General features: G+C 40.4%; 1 protein-coding gene across 1 annotated transcript in view; it reads right to left on the bottom strand.

Annotated features, from left to right (window-relative positions):
- Positions 1-27,561, bottom strand: part of GRIN2D (glutamate ionotropic receptor NMDA type subunit 2D) — a 1,124,513-nt gene that overhangs the window by 213,050 nt on the left and 883,902 nt on the right. Inside the window, exon 10 of the mRNA XM_077259507.1 lies at positions 22,318-22,443. Within this exon, the coding sequence (XP_077115622.1) occupies positions 22,318-22,443 (126 nt within the window). The remainder of the gene's footprint in view (positions 1-22,317; positions 22,444-27,561) is intronic.

Below are 27,561 nucleotides of genomic sequence, written 5' to 3'. Positions count from 1 at the left end.
AAAAATAAATAGGCTTTCTATGGCCCACTGAGTGAGAGATGGCACACACAGGAGTCAGGAGTGGCACACAAGCCCTGAGGCCAATATTTTTCTCCCACTGATTGATGTAGTGATTTTTTTTCAGGTAGATTTTAGAACCCAAATCAAGCAAAAAAATAAATAGGCTTTCTATGGCCCACTGAGTGAGAGATGGCACACACAGGAGTCAGGAGTGGCACACAAGCAGAAAGGGCAATATTAATCTCCCACTGATTTTTTTTTTCTTTTTCAGGGAGACTTTAGAAACCAAATAATAAAAAATAAATAGGCTTTCTATGGCCCACTGAGTGAGAGATGGCACACACAGGAGTCAGGAGTGGCACACAAGCAGAAAGGGCAATATTAATCTCCCACTGATTGATGTAGTGATTTTTTTCAGGTAGATTTTAGAACCCAAATCAAGCAAAAAAATAAATAGGCTTTCTATGGCCCACTGAGTGAGAGATGGCACACACAGGAGTCAGGAGTGGCACACAAGCAGAAAGGGCAATATTAATCTCCCACAGTTTTTTTTTTTTTCTTTTTCAGGGAGACTTTAGAAACCAAATAATAAAAAATAAATAGGCTTTCTATGGCCCACTGAGTGAGAGATGGCACACACAGGAGTCAGGAGTGGCACACAAGCAGAAAGGGCAATATTAATCTCCCACTGATTGATGTAGTGATTTTTTTTCAGGTAGATTTTAGAACCCAAATCAAGCAAAAAAATAAATAGACTTTCTATGGCCCACTGAGTGAGAGATGGCACACACAGGAGTCAGGAGTGGCACACAAGCAGAAAGGGCAATATTAATCTCCCACTGATTGATGTAGTGATTTTTTTTCAGGTAGATTTTAGAACCCAAATCAAGCAAAAAAATAAATATGCTTTCTATGGCCCACTGAGTGAGAGATGGCACACACAGGAGTCAGGAGTGGCACACAAGCCCTGAGGCCAATATTTTTCTCCCACTGATTGATGTAGTGATTTTTTTTCAGGTAGATTTTAGAACCCAAATCAAGCAAAAAAATAAATAGGCTTTCTATGGCCCACTGAGTGAGAGATGGCACACACAGGAGTCAGGAGTGGCACACAAGCAGAAAGGGCAATATTAATCTCCCACTGATTGATGTAGTGATTTTTTTTCAGGTAGATTTTAGAACCCAAATCAAGCAAAAAAATAAATATGCTTTCTATGGCCCACTGAGTGAGAGATGGCACACACAGGAGTCAGGAGTGGCACACAAGCCCTGAGGCCAATATTTTTCTCCCACTGATTGATGTAGTGATTTTTTTTCAGGTAGATTTTAGAACCCAAATCAAGCAAAAAAATAAATAGGCTTTCTATGGCCCACTGAGTGAGAGATGGCACACACAGGAGTCAGGAGTGGCACACAAGCAGAAAGGGCAATATTAATCTCCCACTGATTGATGTAGTGATTTTTTTTCAGGTAGATTTTAGAACCCAAATCAAGCAAAAAAATAAATAGGCTTTCTATGGCCCACTGAGTGAGAGATGGCACACACAGGAGTCAGGAGTGGCACACAAGCAGAAAGGGCAATATTAATCTCCCACAGTTTTTTTTTCTTTTTCAGGGAGACTTTAGAAACCAAATAATAAAAAATAAATAGGCTTTCTATGGCCCACTGAGTGAGAGATGGCACACACAGGAGTCAGGAGTGGCACACAAGCAGAAAGGGCAATATTAATCTCCCACTGATTGATGTAGTGATTTTTTTTCAGGTAGATTTTAGAACCCAAATCAAGCAAAAAAATAAATAGACTTTCTATGGCCCACTGAGTGAGAGATGGCACACACAGGAGTCAGGAGTGGCACACAAGCAGAAAGGGCAATATTAATCTCCCACTGATTGATGTAGTGATTTTTTTTCAGGTAGATTTTAGAACCCAAATCAAGCAAAAAAATAAATATGCTTTCTATGGCCCACTGAGTGAGAGATGGCACACACAGGAGTCAGGAGTGGCACACAAGCCCTGAGGCCAATATTTTTCTCCCACTGATTGATGTAGTGATTTTTTTTCAGGTAGATTTTAGAACCCAAATCAAGCAAAAAAATAAATAGGCTTTCTATGGCCCACTGAGTGAGAGATGGCACACACAGGAGTCAGGAGTGGCACACAAGCAGAAAGGGCAATATTAATCTCCCACTGTTTTTTTTTTTTTTTCTTTTTCAGGGAGACTTTAGAAACCAAATAATAAAAAATAAATAGGCTTTCTATGGCCCACTGAGTGAGAGATGGCACACACAGGAGTCAGGAGTGGCACACAAGCAGAAAGGGCAATATTAATCTCCCACTGATTGATGTAGTGATTTTTTTTCAGGTAGATTTTAGAACCCAAATCAAGCAAAAAAATAAATAGGCTTTCTATGGCCCACTGAGTGAGCGATGGCACACACAGGAGTCAGGAGTGGCACACAAGCAGAAAGGGCAATATTAATCTCCCACTGTTTTTTTTTTTTCTTTTTCAGGGAGACTTTAGAAACCAAATAATAAAAAATAAATAGGCTTTCTATGGCCCACTGAGTGAGAGATGGCACACACAGGAGTCAGGAGTGGCACACAAGCAGAAAGGGCAATATTAATCTCCCACTGATTGATGTAGTGATTTTTTTTCAGGTAGATTTTAGAACCCAAATCAAGCAAAAAAATAAATAGGCTTTCTATGGCCCACTGAGTGAGAGATGGCACACACAGGAGTCAGGAGTGGCACACAAGCCCTGAGGCCAATATTTTTCTCCCACTGATTGATGTAGTGATTTTTTTTCAGGTAGATTTTAGAACCCAAATCAAGCAAAAAAAAATAAATAGGCTTTCTATGGCCCACTGAGTGAGAGATGGCACACACAGGATTCAGGAGTGGCACACAAGCAGAAAGGGCAATACTAATCTCCCACTGTTTTTTTTTTTTTCTTTTTCAGGGAGACTTTAGAAACCAAATAATAAAAAATAAATAGGCTTTCTATGGCCCACTGAGTGAGAGATGGCACACACAGGAGTCAGGAGTGGCACACAAGCAGAAAGGGCAATATTAATCTCCCACTGATTGATGTAGTGATTTTTTTTCAGGTAGATTTTAGAACCCAAATCAAGCAAAAAAATAAATAGGCTTTCTATGGCCCACTGAGTGACAGATGGCACACACAGGGATGGCACTCTAGCAGAAATGCCAATCTTAATCTCCCACAAAAAAAAACAAAAAAAAACAGGGACTGTCCTACAATTACTATCTCCCTGCAGTAATCTCAGCCAGGTATGGCAGGCAGCAATAAGGAGTGGACTGATGCACAAATTAAATAAAAAGTGTGGACAAACAAAAAAGATAGCTGTGCAGAAAGGAAGGAACAAGAGGATATGTGCTTTGAAAAAAGCAGTTGATTTGCACAGTGGCGTACACACAGCAATACAGCTATCAGGGAGCCTTCTAGGGCAGCCCAATGAGCTACAGCGCTGAGAGAAAAAAAAAATTAGCTTCCACTTTCCCTGCACACCGAAGGTGGTGTTGGACAGTGGAAATCGCTACAGCACAAGCGGTTTGGTGGTTAATGGACCCTGCCTAACGCTCTCCCTGCTTCTGATGAAGCGGCAGCAACCTCTCCCTAAGCTCAGATCAGCAGCAGTGAGATGGCGGTCGGCGGGAACGCCCCTTTATAGCCCCTGTGACGCCGCAGACAGCAAGCCAATCACTGCAATGCCCTTCTCTAAGATGGTGGGGACCAGGACCTATGTCATCACGCTGCCCACACTCTGCGTTCACCTTCATTGGCTGAGAAATGGCGCTTTTCGCGTCATTGAAAAGCAACTTTGGCGCGAAAGTCGCGTACCGCATGGCCGATGCAACGCTGGGATCGGCTCGGTTTCATGAGACGCCGACTTTGCCAAAAGTCAGCGACTTTTGAAAATGAACGACCCGTTTCGCTCAACCCTAGTCAAAGCAATTATAAATAAAAATATGTCTTTTATCATATCCTCCGCTTTGGTGGGTTTTGGCCTCTTACTCTGTTTGGAGCACAGATAAGTTTTCCTATATGAGTGGGTTCCACTTAACACCTTACACATAAGGTGGCTCTATGGTATTTAAGTGACCAATGATTATAATTTAGAAACAGTGATTTCCTTATTCTGTTATTTAATACCTCTGGGCAGCCTCCTTTGTGTTTATCCTGTATCTAATCCTGTAAGGTCGAAGTGTTGCTGTCTCCCTGTACTATGCATTAGTAAAAAGGAAGATACATTTTGCTACTGTGGATGCTGTTATCTCTCTCTCTTCATTTTTGGATATTATGGAGGATTAGAATCATCCTTTTTTTTTGCATAATTGCAACCACTGCCTACACAATATGTCAAATTCTCTGTGGTGAGGTGCTGCCCTATACTCGCTATTTATCTGGCTTTAGAACTCAGTGCTATGACTGCAGACAAATGAGAGAAAACCAGAAGTGTGAAAACCATGGCAAGGATCATCCTTGTAGACAAAATAAATTAAATTTATTGTGATTCAAATATACAAGAAAGACAAAAACACACTTAAAAGCGATTAAAAAGCCAAAGGCTTTTCGTAAATATGGTAAGTAAGATCTCCCTCCACTTATCATGGTGTGATTGAATGGTCTTTACTTACCACATCTACAAACAGATCTTTTACAGCCTTGTTTTCCTACAACTTCTTTGTCCTTCTATAGAATGTGCCATATCCTCTATTTTTATGATACCACAAGATTTCCCATTTATTACTTCATCATTGTTTTGAGTCTTATTTGCCTAAGATTACATTTTATCTGTTCATTCCCACTTGTTCAAGTTTGTAGCTTGTTATTATGTATTACATTGACTTCTATTTGAACAATTGTTTCCCCGCGACATTCTGAGTGTGCAATATTTCTAACATACCCCAGGGGAACGCAGTGGAGGAGTCTGGATGGTCCTCATATGGTCCTCCAGCTGTTACTTCGGTCACGCTCGTGCCCAGACTGGTTGGCGTGGCGTGAGGGGGTGTGGCCCCACTGTGTCACAGACCAGACTACCCTGGAAGAGGTGTAACTAAGTAGCTTCCTTGGTCTTTACTGGAGCCTCTGACGGTGAGGTCAGGCTTGTGTGGCAGGAAGCTACCAGGTACCACTCCAGGGTGGTGTCTGGCTGTGGCTGCTGATCCCACCGGAGAACGGAACATAGACAGGCAAGTGGGCATGGCTGGAACTCTGGCAGACAGGCGGGCATGGCTGGGACACAGGCAGGTGGATGGGTACAACAGAGATACTGGCAGGTGGGCACGGATAGCTCTCTGGCAGGCAGGCAGGTACGGGTACTACAGAGACACTGGCAGGCAGGCACAGCTGGCTTTCTGGCAGGCAGGCAAGGCTGGTTCTCTGGCAGGACAGGCGGACAACGCTGGTACACTGGAAGAACCGGTAGGGACCGGTCTGCAGGCAGGTATGTAAAACAGGTAAGAACCTGTTCAGACAGGAGGACTTAAGAATAGGTAGAGGAAGACCGCAAGAGCGGATGCAGAATGAAAGCACAGGAGCTAGAGTCAAGAACAGAGACACAAGAGGCGGAGCCAGGAGGTGGAGCCAAGTGCAGAAATGCAGGAGGCGAAGCCAAGAGCAGGAGGTGGAGCCAAGTGCAGAAACACAGGAGACAGGGCTAAGAGCAGGAGGCGGAGCCACATGCAGAAATGCAGGAGGCGGAGCCAGTATCAGGAGCCGGAGCCACGAGCAGAAGTGCAGGAGGCGGAGCCAAGAGCAAGAGACATAGAACCACAGGAGGCAGAGCCAAGAGCAAGAGACATAGAACCACAAGGAGCGGAGCCAGGTAGAACAGCAAGTAGTGGAGCCGCAGAGCAAAGCCACAGAGTGCAGAGCAAGGTAAGAGTGCAGAGCAAAGTTACAGAGGGCAGAGCTGAGAGCAAAGCCATAGAGTGCAGAACTGAGAGCAGAACAAAGTCAGAGTGCAGAGCTGAGTACAAAGCAAGACACAGAGTGCAGAGCCCAGAGTGAAACCACAGAGAGCAGAGCAAGGTCACAGAATGCAGAGCAAGGAGCAAAGCAAGGTCGCAGAGAGTAGAGCCAAAAACAGAGCAAAGCAAGACACAGAGTACACACAGCAGGGAAAGGAGACCAAGGCAGGGATATAAATGGACACAGGAACAGGACTAGGCTAAGACAAAGTCAGGAACAGGACAAGGCACAGAGACATGGACACAAGCCAGGGTACGATGCCCCTCTGGGTGGCAGACATAAGCCAGGATACGAAGCCCCATTGGATGGCAAATAAAGGACACAGACCAGGGTACAACGCCCCCTGGGTGGTGGACATAAGAGTAACAGAGACAGGACCTGGCACCTCAGCAGCTAAGAACTAACTGAGGGTATAAGATGCACAGGCCCCACCAATGGGTGGGGAAGTCTTAAATACAGGAAGCCACATGGCAATTGGCCGGGGACACCTTAGCAAGGTGCATACAGACTCAATAAGACACAGGAGTTTCCAGCGCCATCCCCCTATGCACACAGGCAGAGCATGTACAGAGCAAGCAGCAGACATGAGGCACACAGCATGGAGCTGGCAGCAGAGAGAAGTCACAACACGGCCCAGAGAAGTAAAGGTACCTTCACACGAAGCGACGCTGCAGCGATAGCGACAACGATGCCGATCGCTGCAGCGTCGCTGTTTGATCGCTGGGGAGCTGTCACACAGACCGCTCTCCAGCGACCAACGATGCTGAGGTCCCCGGGTAACCAGGGTAAACATCGGGTTGCTAAGCGCAGGGCCGCGCTTAGTAACCCGATGTTTACCCTGGTTACCAGCGTAAAAGTAAAAAAAACAAACAGTACATACTCACCTGCGCGTCCCCCTGCGTCTGCTTCCTGACACTGACTGAGCTCCGGCCCTAACAGCACAGCGGTGACGTCACCGCTGTGCTTTCACTTTCACTTTAGGGCCGGCGCTCAGTAAGTGTCAGGAAGCAGACGCTGGGGGACGCGCAGGTGAGTATGTACTGTTTTTTTTTTTTACTTTTACGCTGCTAACCAGGGTAAACATCGGGTTACTAAGCGCGGCCCTGCGCTTGGTAACCCGATGTTTACCCTGGTTACCAGTGTAAAACATCGCTGGTATCGTTGCTTTTGCTTTCAAACACAACGATACACGGCGATCGGATGACCAAATAAAGTTCTGGACTTTATTCAGCGACCAGCGACATCACAGCAGGATCCTGATCGCTGCTGCGTGTCAAACTAAACGATATCGCTAGCAAGGACGCTGCAACGTCACGGATCACTAGCGATATCGTTACAAAGTCGTTTTGTGTGAAGGTACCTTAAGTTAGTTTGAGTGTAATGCAGGTGGGGGATGGGAGGCCATGCAGTGATGCCAGCAGGGTTATTACAACTTATATTAGCCCTTTGGCTTTTTAATTGTTTTTAAATGTGTTTTTGTCTTTCTTGTATGTCTGAATCACAATAAATGTAATATATTTTGTTTACAACGGTGATCCTTGCCATGGTTTACGCACATGGTTTTTTCATTTGTCTGTGCCTGACTAAATGTGTGGCTAGTGATCCCTTAAATTCCTTTGTAGTGCCCTCAGCATTCCCTCAATTCCCAGTTCTATGACTGCAGAACAATTTGTAGTGAGTATGCAGTAGGTCTCCATGGAAAAGTAACAGCAACCTTAGTATACATAATAGTTTTCCACACAGGTATAGAGAATATTATTAATTAATACATAGTTACATTTTTTCTTAGATTATAAAGTGCTCTCAAAATTGAATATTGCATGCATGTATCTTATTTTACTTAAAAATACTTATACTTGTTATGCAGTATACTATTTCTGATTAGGTACAGATATTTATTAAAATGCAAGTATAAATTCTAGCATAGGTTAACTTGGCTTAGATAAAAAGGCAATACACTATCATTGTGCCTAAAAGGTACATTTCAAAAAATAACTTGAGTCCTGAATGAACAAAGAATGGGTGGCACTCACCAACCATATAAAAATCCTTTATTCCAAGTCCTTAAAATATGACGAGAGAATGGGGTGAACACTTGATGGATGATGGTCGTTTCACGCTATCCATGCTTCATCGAGACCTAAGCACAGGACTTGTTGAAGCATGGATGGTGAAAAATGGCCATCGTCCATCAAGTGTCCACACCATTCTTTTGTTGCCATATTGTAAGTACTTGGAATAAACGATTTTTATACCAACCGTAAGTGCCACCCTTTCTTTGTTCATTTAGGGCTATAGTTAACAGATTCTTTTTTATTTTATTTATAATAAAAAAGATTGTGCACCGTGTTTCAAGATAACTAGTCTTGAGCAAGTGTGTTCGTTACTCGAGTTTTCCGAGCATGCTCGGGTGCACTCTGAGTATCTTGGGTGTGCTTGTAGATTATGTTTGAGTCCCTGCAGCTGCATGATTTGTGGCTGCTACACAGCCTGAATACATGTGGGGATTCCCTAACAAACAGGCAATCCCTGCATGTGTTGTCTAACAGCAGCAAATCATGCAGCTGCGGAAACAAAAACATAATCTACGAGCACGCCCAAAATACTCGGAGAACACCCGAGCATGCTCAGAAAACTCGAGTAACGAGCACTCTTGCTCTTCACTAACCATTGCTACATCTGTACATACTCCAGTCTGATATGCAGAATAAGGAATTTGCAGTGCGTACATTACGAAGGCAACCTAAGTATAGTTGGGATGTAATCCATTATAACAATTCATGGGCACTTATTGTTCATAGTTCTTTTACATTGTTTTTCTATACCTTTTTTATCAAAACTTCCAGTTTACTGTCTTTTTAACAATAAAATCCAAGAATAGGGAAAAATTTAAGTTGGAACTCAAAAGAAACCAAGAACAGTTGGGACTGATAGGTTGATGCTAATGTGTTATATTAATATGCAGTTGAACCGTTCTTATTGCTTTTGCCATTTCGTTTCTATCTAAACTGAAAGAAAAATGAATCAAATCCTAGCAGCTAAACTAGGGAATCTTAAAAAAATAATAAAATACAGATTTAATTTTTTTTCTTCCTTGTTTCCTCTATCGTTCTTCGCGAACAGACTTTGTCACTTACAGCAATAATAATTGGCATTTTTATGGCACATTTCACCCACTGAGAATATTCGTTCATTTTAAATTTTTAGCAATACTGAAAAACACTGGGCACAAGGCCATCCTCAAGATGAAAAGAAAAAGGATATAGATGTGAGAAATAAAGGGAAACACTTTCAATGCAATTTTCCAAAAAGGGGTAATAGTTGTGACTTGGCCTCCCCTTTGCTCAAAGCCAAGTTTTATAAGGAACAAAATAGTAGATCAGATAGAGTAGATACATAGTACACTAGGTGTTTTACATTCACAATCCATGTTTTAGTTAGTGGAAATGTATCATTAGAAAATGAGCTATTTTTTTTTTTTTTCATAAATGTATGCTATAAAAAAAATCCATATCATTTTCCAAATTGCTAGCTATGTCAACTCCTTCCTAACTCAGCAATTTTTTTTCATTTTTGCACTTTTTACTCTTCTTCCAAGGGCCATAACTTTTTTATTTTTCTCATCAACATATCAGCACAAAGGCTTGACTTTATATTGTGAAACGAGTTGTAGTTTTGAATTACACCATTAACTTTATTATATAATGGATAGTGTTGAGCGATACCGTCCGATACTTGAAAGTATCGGTATCGGAAAGTATCGGCCGATACCGGCAAAGTATCGGATCTAATCCGATACCGATACCCGATACCAATACAAGTCAATGGGACACCAAGTATCGGACGGTATCCTGTATGGTTCCCAGGGTCTGAAGGAGAGGAAACTCTCCTTCAGGCCCTGGGATCCATATCAATGTGTAAAAGAAAGAATTAAAATAAAAAATAGGGATACACTCACCCTCCGACGCAGCCTGGACTTTACCGCCGTAACCGGGAGCCATTGTACCTAAGAATGCGCGCTTGAAGGGCCTTAGATGACGTCACGGTGCTCTGATTGGTCCGTAGCGGTCGCGTGACCGCTACGCGACCAATCACAAAGCAGTGACCTTAGATGACGTCACGGCGCTCTGATTGGTCCGTAGCGGTCGCGTGACCGCTACGTGACCAATCACAAAGCAATTCCGATACCGAGATCCGATACTTTTGTGGTATCGGGAATCGGTATCGGGATTGATATCAATGTGTAAAAGAAAGAATTAAAATAAAAAATAGGGATATACTCACCTCTCCGATGCAGCCTGGACTTTACCGCCGTAACCGGGAGCCGTTGTACCTAAAAATGCGCGCTTGAAAGACCTTAGGTGACGTCACTGCTTTGTGATTGGTCCGTAGCGGTCACGCGACCGCTATGGACCAATCAGAGCGCCGTGACGTCATCTAAGGCCCTTCAAGCGCGCATTTTTAGGTACAACGGCTCCCGGTTACGGCGGTAAAGTCCAGGCTGCATCGGAGAGGTGAGTATATCCCTATTTTTTATTTTAATTCTTTCTTTTACACATTGATATCAATCCCGATACCGATTCCCGATACCACAAAAGTATCGGATCTCTGTATCGGAATTCCGATACCCGCAAGTATCGGCCGATACCCGATACTTGCGGTATCGGAATGCTCAACACTAATAATGGACTAAAAATGGAAAATAATTTAAAGGGCAGTGAAATGGGCAACATAATTCTTCAGACGAGTACAATTATGAAGATATGAAACTTGCATTGTTCTTTTATTTTATGCAATTGGTGAAAAAATTGAAATTTGTAAAAAAAGAAATTAATTGGTTTATGTCATAATTTTCTGAGACATGTATTTTTTTTAAATTTTTTGGTCAATGGAAATTTGTGAGGGCTTGTTTTTTGCAGGATATGCTGATACTTTTAATAAAATAATATTTTATTTGTTTGCTTTTTGCAGGGTGATGTGTTGACTGCAAAACAACAATTCTGGTGTTTCATTTTTTTTCTCTTTATGAAGTTTGCAATATAGAATAATTAAGAAATATAATTAATATAAACTACACAATAGTGAAACTGCAATTCAAAAAAACAAGTCATGAAATTATGAAAATCATAGAATTTATAGACATGAAACTGATCTGTAAATTAATAAATATGAACAACATTCATTCAGTATGGAGAATGAGCGTCCCACACACAGAAATCCCCACACTTACAGCCTCAGCTGCTATCAATTAGGTTACTAATGGTTCAAGAATGTTCTGCCTCCATAAATGCACTTGGCACTTAAGATCTGCTATTGACAGCTCCTAGGGCAATTGCCAACCAATAATGTTACAGATGTGCTCGATCGGAGACAGCTCTGGAGATGCTGCAGGTTGAAAAATGGCTCATGGGGATAGATTTACTTTCTCTAATTAAAATCTCTTCATGGTATTCCCCACATGGTCTCCAGACAAATCTCTGGATATCATTGTATTCAAGATAAAATTGGGATTTTTTGCTGGAGAGGATAGCCCTCAATTCCATCCACCATTGCTGTCTTGGTCTTCACCATGATAGTCTTTAAAAGCGTTGGCATCTCACAGCCCAATGTTACACAAAAGCCTTTTGGTGATTTGTGCATACAAACAGTGGTTGATGCCTTTGGCATGATATGTGATATCTAATTTCATTTGCAGTGTAGATTGGATCACTATGCGCCTATCTTTAACTGGCCCTACTTTTGAGATTGTGGTATTGGGTAGCATCATGGGAGTTGGGTAGCATCATGTAACCACTATGAGCAGTCTGTATGGCCTAACATCTTATGATGGCCTACATTGTCTCTGGCCTTGTCTCCCATCAAGCACATCTGGGATGTCATTGGTAGGCAATTGCAAAGGGAGCTGCCTATATATATATATATATATATATATATATATATATATATATATACACTCACCGGCCACTTTATTAGGTACACCTGTCCAACTTCTTGTTAACACTTAATTTCTAATCAGCCAATCACATGGCGGCAACTCAGTGCATTTAGGCATGTAGACATGGTCAAGACAATCTCCTGCAGTTCAAACCGAGCATCAGTATGGGGAAGAAAGGTGATTTGAGTGCCTTTGAACGTGGCATGGTTGTTGGTGCCAGAAGGGCTGGTCTGAGTATTTCAGAAACTGCTGATCTACTGGGATTTTCACGCACAACCATCTCTAGGGTTTACAGAGAATGGTCCGAAAAAGAAAAAAAATCCAGTGAGCGGCAGTTCTGTGGGTGGAAATGCCTTGTTGATGCCAGAGGTCAGAGGAGAATGGGCAGACTGGTTCGAGCTGATAGAAAGGCAACAGTGACTCAAATCGCCACCCGTTACAACCAAGGTAGGCCTAAGAGCATCTCTGAATGCACAGTGCGTCGAACTTTGAGGCAGATGGGCTACAGCAGCAGAAGACCACACCGGGTACCACTCCTTTCAGCTAAGAACAGGAAACTGAGGCTACAATTTGTACAAGCTCATCGAAATTGGACAGTAGAAGATTGGAAAAACGTTGCTTGGTCTGATGAGTCTCGATTTCTGCTGCGACATTCGGATGGTAGGGTCAGAATTTGGCGTAAACAACATGAAAGCATGGATCCATCCTGCCTTGTATGGAGCATCTTTGGGATGTGCAGCCGACAAATCTGCGGCAACTGTGTGATGCCATCATGTCAATATGGACCAAAATCTCAGAGGAATGCTTCCAGCACCTTGTTGAATCTATGCCACGAAGAATTGAGGCAGTTCTGAAGGCAAAAGGGGGTCCAACCCGTTACTAGCATGGTGTACCTAATAAAGTGGCCGGTGAGTGTATATATATATAGTGACAGAGTCATTGGTGAAGTGATGGAGGGGAGATACATGTCACTGTGCATGATGGCATCAGTGATATAAAACCAGAGTAGTTTCCTCCAGCACACTATGTGTTGAGAGTATGAATGAGAGTTTTGTTATGGGCTGGTTTTAGTGGACCTCCATAGAGCGGGTGGGGGGTCCACCATATCTCTACATGCAGAGACCTGACAGGACCTGTGTGCTGTCAGGATCATGTGATCAGTGACATGAGGGAGGAGTCACATGGTCTGGCCTTAAATAGCTTAACTCCAGGGTTAGTCTGGGCTGTTGTTATGGGCCTGGAGAGGAAGACTCCAGGACAGTGTTCAAGCACATAGTACTTGTGTAAGGATATTGTTATCCTGAGTGGGTGGACCCCCACTAATGCAAGGACTGCATGAAGTGCTACCGTTTTGTTTTTGCTGTTTTGCCAAAAGGGTCGTATTTATTTTTGTGCTTAAAACCTTGGTTTATGCTCCACTAAATAAATCAAGCGCACCCTTAAAGGCGCAGTATTCCTTTTACTACCTCTGTGTGCAGCCGAGTGAGCTAATCTATCACAATATTTATATACATATATATATACACATGTATATATATATATATATATATATATATACACAGTACAGACCAAAAGTTTGGACACACCTTCTCATTTAAAGATTTTTCTGTATTTTCATGACTATGAAAATTGTAAATTCACACTGAATGTACAGTCATCAAAGCAAAAGGTGGCTCCTTTGAAGAACCTAGAATATAAGACAGAATTTCAGTTGTTTCACACTTTTTTGTTAAGTATATAATTCCACATGTGTTAATTCATAGTTTTGATGCGTTCAGTGTGAATGTACAATTTTCATAGTCATGAAAATACAGAAAAATCTTTAAATGAGAAGGTGTGTCCAAACTTTCGGTCTGTACTGTATATGCAGTGGGTACGGAAATTATTCAGACAGCATTAAATTCTTCACCGCAGCCATTTGGTAAATTCAAAAAAGGTATTTTTTTTCTCATTAATGTACACTCTGCACCCCGTCTTGACTGAAAAAATACAGAAATGTAGATTTTTGCAAATTTGTTACAAAAGAAAAACTGAAATATCATATGGTCATAAGTATTCAGACCCTTTGCTCAGACACTCATATTTAAGTCACATGCTGTCCATTTCCTTGTGATCCTCCTTGAAATGGTCCTACTCCTTCATTGGAGTCTAGCTGTGTTTAATTAAACTGATAGGACTTGATTTGGAAAGGCACACACCTGTCTATATAAGACCTCACAGCTCACAGTGCATGTCAGACCAAATGAGAATCATAAGGTCAAAAGAAACTGGCCAAGGAGCTCAGAGACCAAATTGTGGCAAAGCCCAGATCTGACCAAGGTGGCAACAGAATTTCTGCAGTACTCAAGGTTCCTAAGAGCACAGTAGCCTCCATAATCCTTAAATGGAAGAAGTTTGGGACCACCAGAAGTCTTCCTAGACCTGGCCGTCCAGCCAAACTGAGCAATCGTGGGAGAAGAGCCTTGATGAGAGAGGTAAAGAAGAACCCCAAGTGGCTGAGCTCCAGAGATGCAGTAGGGAGATGGGAGAAAGTTCCACCATGTCAACTATCACTGCAGCCCTCCATCAGTCAGACCTTTATGGCAGAGTGGCCTGATGGAAGCCTCTCCTAAGTGCAAGACATATGAAAGCCTGCATAGAGTTTGCTAAAAAAAACATATGAAGGACTCCCAGACTATGAGAAATAAGATTTTCTGGTCTGATGAGACAAAAATAGAACTTTTTTGGTGATAATTCTAAGCAGCATGTGTGGAGAAAACCAGGCACTGATCATCACCTGCCGAATACAATCCCCAGAGTGAAACATGGTGGTGGCAGCATCATGCTATATGGGTGTTTTTCAGCTGCAGTGACAGGATGACTGGTTATCATTGAAGGAGACATGAATGCGGCCAAATACAGAGATATCCTGGATGAAAACCTCTTCCAGAGTGCTCTGGACCTCAGACTTGGCCAAAGGTTCACCTTCCAACAAGACAATGACCCTAAGCACACAGCTAAAATAACAAAGGAGTGGCTTCAGATCAACTCTGTGACCATTCTTGGCTGGCCCAGCCAGACCCCTGACTTAAACCCAATTGAGCATCTCTGGAGAGACCTGAAAATGGCTGTCCACCAACATTCACCATCCAGCCTGACGGAACTAGAGAGTATCTGCAAGGAAGAATGGCAGAGGATTCCCAAATCCAGGTGTGAAACACTTGTTGCATCATTCCCAAGAAGACTGATGGCTGTACTAGCTCAATAGGGTGCTTCTTCTCAATACTGAGCAAAGGGTCTGAATTCTTATGACCATATGATATTTCAGTTTTTCTTTTTTAATAAATGTGCAAAAATTACAAAATTTCAGTTTTTTCAGTCAAGATGGGGTGCAGAGCTAACAGTAATGATAAAAAAATGAACTTTTTTGAATTTACCAAATGGCTGCAATGAAACAAAAAGTGAAAGATTTAAAGGGGTATGAATACTTTCTGTACCCACTATATATATCTATATATCTATATCTACATATGTATATATAGGCACTTGCATACTGCTTGAAAAAGGCTCACACACAGAGCTGAAATGTCACACATGAATGGGCTATTAAAATAGCTTTTTTTGCACTAAAATGATGGTGTGCTTCTTCTTTGATTTTTCTAATATAAGGACTGATATGTACCTGTGAAGCCCTGCACCCAACTACTGCCATTGTTCAGGTGTTTTTTTTCTATAGCTAAATATCTATATCTACATATGTATGCATATATATATACATATGTATATATGTGTATATATATATATATATATATATATATATATATACAGTATATATATATATACCATATACAGTATATATATATGTATATATAGATATATATGTGTATACAGTATATAGTAGGGATTTACTCTCTTTCTGGTAGGCATTAGGAATTAGGCCTTAGGTAACATTCACACAAGCAATGCAGTTTTGGCCCAAGCACATGTAGGTTTTATGTTTTACTGTTTTCCACAAGTTGCATGGAACCAAAACAAACTCATCAACATAAATCTCTAGTCTTGTCCATGTGTTAACTAAACAGACCCTGGCTACTCATACACGGCTGAGCTAGCCCCAGCTTGGGCAGCCAAAACAGTTTTTGTCCATAGGAACCACTGCTACTTGTGGTTCTCTGCACATGGCTTGTGCAGACTCTTCTCAGAGAGGGATTCTGGCCTCTCTCTCTCTTCAACTCAAAGACACATCTAATCTGGTCAGTGAACACCTAGCCTGGTTATATGCAGAGCCAACCAGGTGTATAGACATTTATGAAGCAGTTATACCAAATATTTTTATTATTTCTGTCTTTTTAAACTAGGTAAAATGGGGTGATTGAAATTTTTTATATTTTTAAAAACTTTATTTTTTTTCCCAAAAGGGGACTTTGTATGGTAATCATTGCATCACATTCCTCTATGAAGCCTATCTGCAGGTTGGGCTTTTCAGGAGATAACTCTCTTACTTCTCAAAATGAGTAGGCCTAGTGTTTTTTTTATTTTTTTCCTTTTTGATACTTTAATAGAAATAAAAAAATATTGTTTACATGGTCCTTTCCATTGAGGTTGCTGGATGTCTCCCTGCCTTCTACCTGATCACTTTCTATCCATGCACGACACCCTTGGTAGATTGAACTATATCTGATGTGACATTTTTCTTTGCCCTGATATCCAGCATGCCAGATCCTTCTTTCTGCTATCAGAGATGAGAGTTGGGATGTCCCCAAACATTTTTCGAAACAGAATTATACAGAAATTGATGGGTCAAAATTTGTCTATTTTGCATGGAGAAATTTAGAAATACGTAGATACCATAGAATATAAACACCTAAATAGAGTGTAAGTCAATGAAAAGTACCATGATAGGTTCAAAAAATGAATATTATGTGGCAAGACATGTACAGGGAACTGCCTGGCCGCTAGGGAATACTGTTTAATGGGTAGAATTGTGGAAAACTAGGATACTAGAAAGGTGGACCAGATTATGGTGCTGTCGTTGCCACCGAGAGAAACCAAGGTGCCGAAACTTCATGTTGCTTGTAGGAAAAATTGTGTTCAAACTCATATAAAACAAATAAAAACTATAAACACAGTGCGTTTTGGCTTTTTGTAGCCTTCTTCAGGTGTATGGAGAAAAAGAATGTGACCTTTAGGATATGCAGGGTTATGGCCTCCCCCTTTGACATGAGACATTGAAACGTGTCACTTATATGAAGCCTAATGCTTTAGAACTTGGAATCGAAAAGTAAAACAGTAGATCGCAGAAAACAAATATAGCAATTTTATTCTAGACCTTGTGACATATGTTCTAAGAAAATACATTTTCCATTTACCTTCTAGCCCGTTTACCTCCGTCTTTCTCTCATCTTGGAAACACTTGAAGATTATGAGCATGCCACTAATGGCAGCTGAATTAGGGAAAGTTCTTATCTGGTGTTCTAATTAGCTAATCACATTTTCTCTTGATCAGTAAGAGATACTAATCATCCCCAGAGCCTTTCTTTGTGATTGGAGCTTACTATGTACATCAGAACAATTATCTCAAGCAGATGCAAAGAAGGGAAGAAGGAAAAAAAAACTTCTTGACAATCAGACAGCCCTTCTATTTATTTTAGTGTTCTGCGTTTTGTTAGATTCTAGCTCAGATCTCACACTCGTTGCTTCATAAAATCCTGATGGCGGGTCGGCAAGAAAAGTAATATTACACTCACGGCTTCACAATTCTGTTTGATAAGACTATGTTTACCTACCACAGCCAGATAAAAATGAATAAATGTTGAAGACAGCGTGGCGCTTTTTATTTTTCTTCTTTTTCATTGCATTTCTATTATTTCAATCAAAATATTAATTAAAACATATCTTCTTTGCTATTATTTTATTCATCAAATCTAAATCAATTTTTTTCATTGCAATGACATCAATTATTTTTTTCTCAAAAATGTAACCCCATCAACAACATGCACCATACATATGGAGCTACCTCAAGGGTTGACCAGAAAGACCTGACCTATAAAACTGTCACACTAGTTAACCCCTTCACTGAACACCATAAAAAAGTGGCAAAAAACTATGCTATTTCATCATACTGCTGATCATAAAGTGGAATAAAACGTGATCAAAAAGTTGAAGATTAATGAAAATGGTATAGCTGGAAATGTCATCTTGTCCCAGAAAAAAACAGCAACCATACAGCTCCATCAGTAGAAAAATAAAAAAAAGCTATAGCTCTCAGAATAGAGAGAGGCAAAAACAAATAATTTTTCTAAAAAATAGCTTTTATTGTGTAAAAACACCAAAACATAAAAATAGGATATCAATGAGGTATGTCTTTAATTTTAATGACCAGAAGAATAAAGCTGGCTTATCATTTTTACAAAATGATGAACGGCAAAATTCCTAAATTGATGATTTTCGCTTATTCTGCCTCCTAAAAATCGGAATGGAAAGCAACAAAAAAATTTTCATGTGTTCAAAAATGGTAATAATGGTAATAAATACAAAACAAGCCTCACATGACTGCAGAAATATAGAAAAATTATAGATCTCAAAATATGATGATGCAAAAACTTTGTTTTGCAAAAAAAAAGCATTTTTAGTGTGTGACAGCAGCCAAATATAAAAATCCTGATATAAATCTGATATCTCTGTAATTGCACCAACCAGAAGGATGAAGTTGTCTAATCACTTACACAGCACGAGGAACAGCGTAAAAAATAAATAAAGCCAATTATTGGCCTGCTCTGGAATTGTTCAATCTGCCTTGCAAAGATCACAGTAAGACTTGTCTTACATTTATCCTGTGCTCTACGCTGAGCGGTTACACGGAGGTTTCCATCTAAGGTCGGTGTCCATCTAGTGCATCACATCCGATGCAATATACTAATGACACTCTACTCCTGCTTTGCTACAAGCCAGAGCCGAGTATCAGTGCTCTGTGCGCGGATCCTCTTGCATGAGAGGATAACAGCACAGCTGAGGAGGAGACGGAAATATTATTTTCTCCATCTCCTTTGCTGTCAGTGTCGGCGGGAATCATACTGCACTTGGGTGGTATCTGAGTGCAGTGAGATGTTTCACACACAACCATGAACTTATATGGGTGTGTGTAATCCGAATTTCGTATGCAATGGCATCATAATGTGATTTTTTTTCCTGTCCGATCCCGATCCGATCGGAGCAGGAAAAAAACACTACTGAGAAAATAAGCATAGGGCTATATTGGTATGAATGCAATCCAATTTTTAATCACAAGTGGAAGCGAGCCACAAGTCTCCAAATGAGGTGATTCACATGAAACCCGGAGGTAATCCATTCACTAAAAGGAGGCAGCAGAGTTACTCTGGATTCTTTCTGGCCTCTGTTCAGTAGTAGAGATAACTTGTTTGGAAAATTTTAGCCAATCTCATAATCGGCGCGAACATTGCACATTTGGATTTCCAACCTTTTTCCTTAAATATTGGCAAAAGTTGGCCAAAGTTCGGTAAATAATCAAATTTTCTAAGGGCTCTTTCAGACGTCAGCATTTCTAGTAGTAGCACGGGTGGCAAAACAAACCGCACATGTGCACACTGATAAGACACTGATGATATCCGTGTGTCATCGGTATGACACTTAACGGCGCCTGGGAATCAGCGGTACTGTTTTCACTGTTACGCGATGCCAGGTGCTGAAGTGAAGACAGCTCACATCACTATCCCCTGCTCATACTGCAATCAGCGCTCCGAGAGGACAATTTTGACAATTGTAATTTTGATAACCAGCCAGGAAAAACTGACTTCTGGGGGCGGCAGCCCTCAGATGTAAGCTTCAAGGCTGGTTATACAACTCTTAACATTGTCCCCTGCCAGCGCTGATCAAAGCATGAGGAAATAAAGGAAAAGTGTGTTTTGTTTTTATTTCAAATAAACGACTTTATAGTTGTTGTGTGTTTATTTACAATACAATTATAGGATTAGTTATGAATAGGTGCCTTACAGATAACTCTCCATTACTAAACCATGGGCTTGATGTCACCGGACAATGCAAAGGTATTATTAGCTAAAGCTGACAGCTGAGGGTTGCAGCTCCCAACTGTCAGTTTTACCTGGCTGGTTATCAAATATATATGGGAACCCCTCATCATTTTGTTGGGGGTGTTCTATTTTAAAAATCAGTAAAGGCTAAGTATACAGTTGTATAGCCTTTATGAATATTCCCAGAATAGGGAATAGAGACAACAAAAAATAAACCACTGCTATACACCTCTCGCACCAGTTAATCTACATTGGAAGCAAATGATGAGGCATGTTGAAATGTCTTTTTTCCCCATCATATGCTGGAAAAGTTATCGATACTCCTTACAGTTGTGGCAGAAGGTCACTATAAAGAGAGGAGGAAGAGGTAGTTTATGTTTTCAACATTATGCCAGTGGTGGGTTCTGTATTATGTGCCCCATAGCTCTATAATAGATGTGTGCACTACTTAATAGTTTGTACCATTAAGATAGTACACTTTAATCAATAGATTATGGAATAATAACAAGTTCAACAATATGATATGTTAATTTTTTTCCTATGCTACAAAATCTAAATAAATGTGCCCCTGCTATTTACTGTATTATTTGCTGTGCTCGATCATGCAGATCTGCTTCAGTTCATGATCCGCACATACCTCAGCTCCTGGCCAGTGAATGAAGCATAGGTCAGTTATGATCATTTATGGGTATACAGAGGAAATGAGGACTGCTGGCAGTGGCTTCTTTCTGTGAGATAAAACATTTCCTTGCCTGATTTATGATAGGAGCAAGTGTTTCTACCACATCTCCAGTCCTCTGAGATCATCAATAATCAAGTCAGTGACGTAAGAGCCCTGGCGGTCACTGATGTGGTGTGTCACTAACTTCATTTAGAATGAGCTCCTAGGACTAGTGACACAGCAAAAACACTTGCTCCTGTGAAAAAACAAACAGGGAAATGTGTTACCTCACAGAAAGAAGCAGTTGCAAATCCCTGCTTTGTCATCTGTGTATTCTCTTATGCTTCCTCCCCTAGCTAGGAGCTGTGGTATGTGCCAACCAAATACTAAAGCAGCTCTACATGGTTGGACACAGCAAATAAGATAGACAATAACAGGGGCACTTTTTGTCAATACAAGAGCATGTTTTTTTTAAATAAATCCAAATGTGCAAGTTATTATTATTCTAATATATTATTCTAATATCTTTTCATTAAAGATTTATTGCTTGTGGGACAATCCCTTTGACTAGAGTGGAGAGTATTGATGTATGAACAGCTTATTGATATCAATGAGAACTATGTAATGCATAACATTTAATTTAGTGATGTTAAACACAATCATTTAGTAAGCTTAAACAAAAAGTACAGATAATTACAGGGGCTAGCATTATTGTACAGCTACCCTTTAATAAAACATTTAACAAAAAAATATGCTTAAATAGTTCTCAAAAATGTGGAAAGTAAAACTTTTGACCAGAGATGGGCAGATCTGGCAAAATTTAAATTCGCCAAATCTTGTGCTTTTCCTAGGAAATTCAACTAGCAGCAATGTTTTCTCTTCAAATGGAATATTCCTTATTAAGCTAAGGGGTCTCTTCTTTTCATAATTTTTTTTTATCTTTTGCCAACCCTCTAAGGTTTAGCAAAATAATTGCCATAAATTCTTGACTTTTGAGTTTCATGATGAGATCTCAAGTGTTTAGAGATTTAGCAAATATTGAAGTTTTGCTAGTGGCAAATACTGAATAACAACATTTCAGCTAATGGCTTTAGTCTTCCTTTTGTGAGTATCCTTCTATTTTTGATTCGTCAATTGTACAAGACAAGAATCAGATAATTTGTAACATTAGTCTCCCACTCATGTATTACACATATCAGTAAAAGTAGTTTAGAAAAAAAAGAAAATTTTTTCATTTTTTATTTTAGATAGTAAAATATAATTTAAGTGTAACATTTCTCTTAAGTAATAGAAGACGACTAAAAAGTCACAAAGACGAGTTACATTTGTACAGTAGTTTGGGAGTCAAATATACTTTAAATCTATAAAGTAAGGCTGTGATACAGAACACTGTGCACTAAAAAATGGCAGGATCACAAAATATTTCAACTTCTCATCTTCAACGGTACAAGCCTGTGGCAAAATAGCTAAGAACATGGAATGCTAAAAATAAAACGATGACATCCTCAACTCTCAATCGTTAGAAAGTTATCATAAAGGAGAGTAAGGATAAATCAGGGAGAAATAAAACAAAAATGGAAGAAACAGACAAGTCAAAAAGCTGAACTACAACCATGGCAATTAAGAACAACTAAAGAGCAAAGTGCAAGACGATTTCAAGAATTGAAAGGGGAAGTGTTGCAGTTTAGGAACTTACGCTTTCCTGTGGAGAGACTTCGGTTATATCCAACAGGGCTGAAATACTCAAAGATGAAAACAGTCACAGCGACCACAGTAAGACACATGACAAACATCATGACCCAAACGGCAGGGCTGTACGGCTCTGGAAAAGAAGATGAGACTCTTGAGTACAGAAACAATAAAATACAATTATATAAGGTGCAACAGTACATTTAGAACTACAGTATATTATCACCTTTGTTACAATTGTTGTGTTACCATTCTAATTGTGGTGTCCACTTTATGTTCCCAATAAAACACTTTATTCCTTAAGTTATTCAATATTTTGACTAATATTGTGTAGTTTTGTTATATTTATGGTATATCATAAACTACATCACTCTGAGGCCTGCTGACATAAAAGAAGCACACCCATCAATGTTTTTATTCTCCTAATATATTGAAATTATATTACACAGCACTGTGTACTTACAATTGCTCATTTTGCATTTCTACCCAGTAAATTATTCTCTTTGCTCTATGTAGAAACAGGAAGTCTCTTGTCTCTGCATCATTCCCCTCTTCGACTCATGACCCAGATGTTTCCGCCTCCCCCATGCTAGAAATTTTTGCAGGAAAAATAGCCTTTTAACTACTGCAGATTGCTACTTCCAATAGGTGGCACTAGAGTTCAAAGCTTTCTTCCTTTTCAGAAGAGGCAATTTTCATATGTAGAGCTTAGAAGGATTCAGCTAGTCAGTTTTAAATCACATGAAGTCATAGACCTAATGGAAAACAGAATAATTACCTGGGTAGAAACTAAAAATGAGCAATTGTAAGTACACAGTGCTAAATAATGTGATGACTGCATTATATTAAGAGGATAACTATTTTGGAGGAAGAGCTTCTTTAAAGAAACACTTCCAAGAAATTTTTATTTGGGAAACCTTTCTAAATACTTACTGATCTCCATCTTCCATGGTTAACTGTACTTCTCCTGTCAACTTCTAATTCACTGACATGGTTGAAATTCACCAGATCATACGGGAGTTAACAAACATGACTGTAATTTCGGTCAGAGTGTGACAGTGCTGTCCGTGAAAAAAGGACAATACATGGAACACGAAAGTTATTTAATGGGTCAGTGTAGATTAACAATTTTTTTTCACAGACCAAATCTATGTGTGAAAAAATTGAAAGCATGCACTTGAATGTCTGATGAGACTCGCCCATGAAAGGCTAAGGGTGCACAAAAAGCCTCTTTCTGATAGATAAAAGTGACTTTTGGCACACACAAACTCCTGGGTAATCTGGCGAGTCGGAATTTCAGTCATGTGAGTGAGAAGATGACTGGAGCTGTGCTGTAAACTGAGGAAGTTGTTGATCGGTGAGCATTTTATTGCACTTCTATTACACAACACACATATTTAGACAGTTTTTGCAAATAAAAAAAATTGGGAGTGGTTATTTAAACTGGGATAAAAAATTTCCTTGGAGATCCTTAGGCAACCTTGGTCGAAGAGCCATAATCTGTGCCAGCATGTTACAACTCTTATCGCTCTTGATTATTATGCCATCGACTTGGCTTTCTTAATTAAAATGAGTACTTGTATTGTTCATAAAGTAACAATTTTCTGAACATCTTTTTTCTAAAATTTTTCACTCAGATGTATTTTGAATGATTTCTTCTAGAAATAGATGAGTAAATTGTTAGCTGAGTGTTACCATTGTCAACAGGGTGTTTTTCTACCATTGCGACACTGCCCAATTAGGGCTGACAGTATCAGACTGTGTAGGAACTCAACCTTTTGATCAGAGGAAACTATAATGCCCAATTATCAATTCATTTAAAAAAAAGATTCTACAAGGAAGTGCACAAATTAATTTGGAGAAAGATGATCCAGAATTCTTCTTTTAAGCAAAATGCAAGTATTAAATCGACATGTCAGGAGCTGTGACAAGTAATTGTTAACAATAGCCTCCTTGGTGAATCTTTCAAAAAGAGGTCATTACATAGGAAAAAAAAGTAAAAATATAGTATTTTCATTGTATTAATTAAATTTCTTTACGAAGAAGAAAGGTTATTCTTCCGTTATCATTCTAGCAAGCAGTTTCCTAAACTCAAAGAAAAAAACTACAATTTGGTGTGTGTCCTCAATATCCTGTGTCCTATGTATAATCTTAGAAGAGTTGTCCAGGAATTAACAAAATAACAAATTATCCGTTACTCATCACTAGACGTTCACCACTTTGGCCATTACTGCTGATTCTGTAGCAAAAGAGCATTGTTGAATATAACAGGTGAATACAGCTTCTTTAAGGATTTTATTTGATTTTCTGCTTGTGGGCAAATGTTTGAAAATGTAAAACTTCCCCTATAACACTGCTCAGGAATTATAAAAAAGTCGATAAAAGTTAAATTTACATTTCTATATTTACCGTATTTTCCGGCGTATAAGACGACTTTTTAACCCCTCAAAATCTTCTTAAAAGTCGGAGGTCGTCTTATACGCCGGGTACAGATAAAATGTTCATATTTGTGGTCCCGATGACGAAGAGAGGGGGCGTCTCACAGTAAAGTGTGAGTGGAGTATATCCCCCTATTACCTCATTACGGCAGCGTGGGGGTCTCTGTGATGGGAGCGGCAGCTCCTCTTCGTGCCATGGGTGCTCTGTGCTGTGGGGCGGCGGTGCATCTTCGTGCCATGGGTGCTGTGGGGCGGCGGCAGCGCATCTTCTTGCAGCGTTGGGGCTCCTCCGGCATCTCCTCCAGGCCCGGAGGCACCGGCAGCCCCATTGCTGTGATGAGGTGACCTCCGGGAAAATGGCCGCTGCTCAGATTCAGATCTCATCTCCCATCTCCCGAGATCTCGGGAGACAAGATCTGAATCTGAGCATGCGCCGCCCCCAGTGGCCATTTTCCCGGAGGCCACCGCATCGCAGCCTCCGGGAAAATGGCCACTGCTCAGATTTGGATCTCGTCTCCCGAGATCTCGGGAGACGAGATCTGAATCTGAGCAGCGGCCATTTTCCCGGAGGCCACCGCATCACAGCAATGGGGCTGCCGGTGCCTCCGGGCCTGGAGGAGATGCCGGAGGAGCCCCAACGCTGCAAGAAGATGCACCGCCGCCGCCCCACAGCACCCACAGCACGAAGATGCGCCGCCACCCCACAGCACAGAGCACCCACGGCACGAAGAGGAGCTGCCGCTCCCAGCACAGAGACCCCCACGCTGCCGCAATGAGGTAATAGGGGGATATACTCCAGTCACACTTTACTGTGAGACGCCCCCTCTCTTCGTCATTGGGACCACTCCCCACGCCAAAAGGCACATATTCACCGGCCCTATAAGATGACATACAGCGTATAAGAAGACCCCCGACTTTTAAGAAGATTTTATATTTTAACTGGAAAAGTTGGGGGGTCGTCTTATACGCCCAGTCGTCTTATATGCTGGAAAATACGGTAGTTTTTTCTTTCATCATTGCAATATTATAATAACACCACTGCTTTTTTCCCGGTTCTGCTATTCTCATGCCTAAAGGATAGTTACCACAAATACTGGAGTCCTGGTGCATTTGTATGCTACTCTGACTATATTGCTGCACTAATAGTCATTTTTTTACGCTGCTCTTAATACTTCTATAATTTTTTTCAGTAAGAAGAAATCTGTTATTCTTGTATATATTGTATCTTATTCTTGGAAAGGTTATAATAATTTTGATGAACAGAATGTATAAAAACTACAAGAATTGGCTTAAATTTGATGCATAAAATGTACAAAAGCGGAGAGAAATACTGTATTGGTTGTCATAAATACAGATATAATTATACAGCTCAAAGGCTGGGGGCATTGGATCTCTGTCTGTATCCCCCACTGTGAACAGATAATTGAAGCAGCTCATCTGACGAAGAGTCGACATGTAGTTTGTATACAGAGTAATTAACAGGCGTCTGTCAATGTTGGATGACCATCTGGGTTGGCAGAGATGTCCTACATGGTTCTACTTGCACAAATAAGGAGAAACAAAATGCTTAAGATTTTCTATGTTGGTGACCAAGACTCCAGTCCACACACACGACTGGCTGGTTTTTTTTACGCTCGTCCTTTATAACGCTGTTGCGACCTCTACTGATATTTTCATTATCTGATGTGTATGGAGAAGATTGACTGGCCAATATGCAGAAGTCAAGTATTAGTTAAGGTGCATTCACACAACATTATTATCATGAATAAATGTTGTTAAGAATGCTCATTTCACAATAATTGTGTAGTTTAAACAGACAGCCAATCACAGAATGACTAAAATGCTCATTTGTTGGTGAAATTACTTTTTGGTTTGCACAAAAAAATCATTGCTCTCGGCAGATCATCATCTTACGTTAACCTAAGCTAACGATAACAATGGAAGCCTAAATTATGTATTACTGATGTGTTACCAATCATTCAATGTGCATCTGTATTGCGGTCTACCTGTTTAAACAGACTTTTAAATGATTTCTGACCGGTAAATATCAAACAATTGGCAGTTGTTTAACTCCGCAAAGTTGGCTTATGTAAATACATCTGAAAGTTGTCCTATACCCTGCCCAATCGTTTGTAGAGTATCTGAGTTTTTTCTCCATCCTTCAGTATGTAATAAAAAAATCCATGCAAATTCATGGAGAAGTCTGGAAAAATAGCCTTTGGGTGAACAGAGCATGACATTCGAGTTCTGATAAATAGATGACTACAAAATCTTAGATCCACAGGGTCAAAAATGCAACTAATAAGATCATAATAATAAGATGCCTCTAAGCATTTTGTGTATTTATTTAATGCCTTCACAACATAACATATATTTACGTCATCGGACGTGTTCCTGCCTTTGATGCAGGCTCACAAGCTGAGCATGCATTTTTTTCCCTGTACTCAATGGTTGATTTAATCAGTCATCAAGCGCCTAAAGCAGCCACTGGTGGATCCAATATTCACTAGCAGGTGTTAACTAGTTAAATGTTGCTGTCAATCACTGACAGTGTCATTTAACATCCGCAGACAGGAAGTACCTCATTTATCCCACCCCTTGGCACCCCCATCACATGATTGCAGGGTGCCAAAGGGTAGTTATAACACCCGGGGGTCTGTTTAAGACTCCCGTGCCTTTCATCATGATCCTCTTGTGAACGCCGGCCTGTGACCGGCATTCTAGTAGATAATAATTTGCTATACAGAGCAGTGTTGAAGTCATGCTATGTATAGCACAGGCATTTGTACTATTGCAGCTTCAGATTTCCAAAG

Source organism: Ranitomeya variabilis, chromosome 4 (assembly GCF_051348905.1).
Source record: "Ranitomeya variabilis isolate aRanVar5 chromosome 4, aRanVar5.hap1, whole genome shotgun sequence".
NCBI lineage: Eukaryota > Metazoa > Chordata > Amphibia > Anura > Dendrobatidae > Ranitomeya > Ranitomeya variabilis.
The sequence above is the reverse complement of the archived record's forward strand: the minus strand, read 5'-3'. Positions and strand labels throughout refer to the sequence as shown.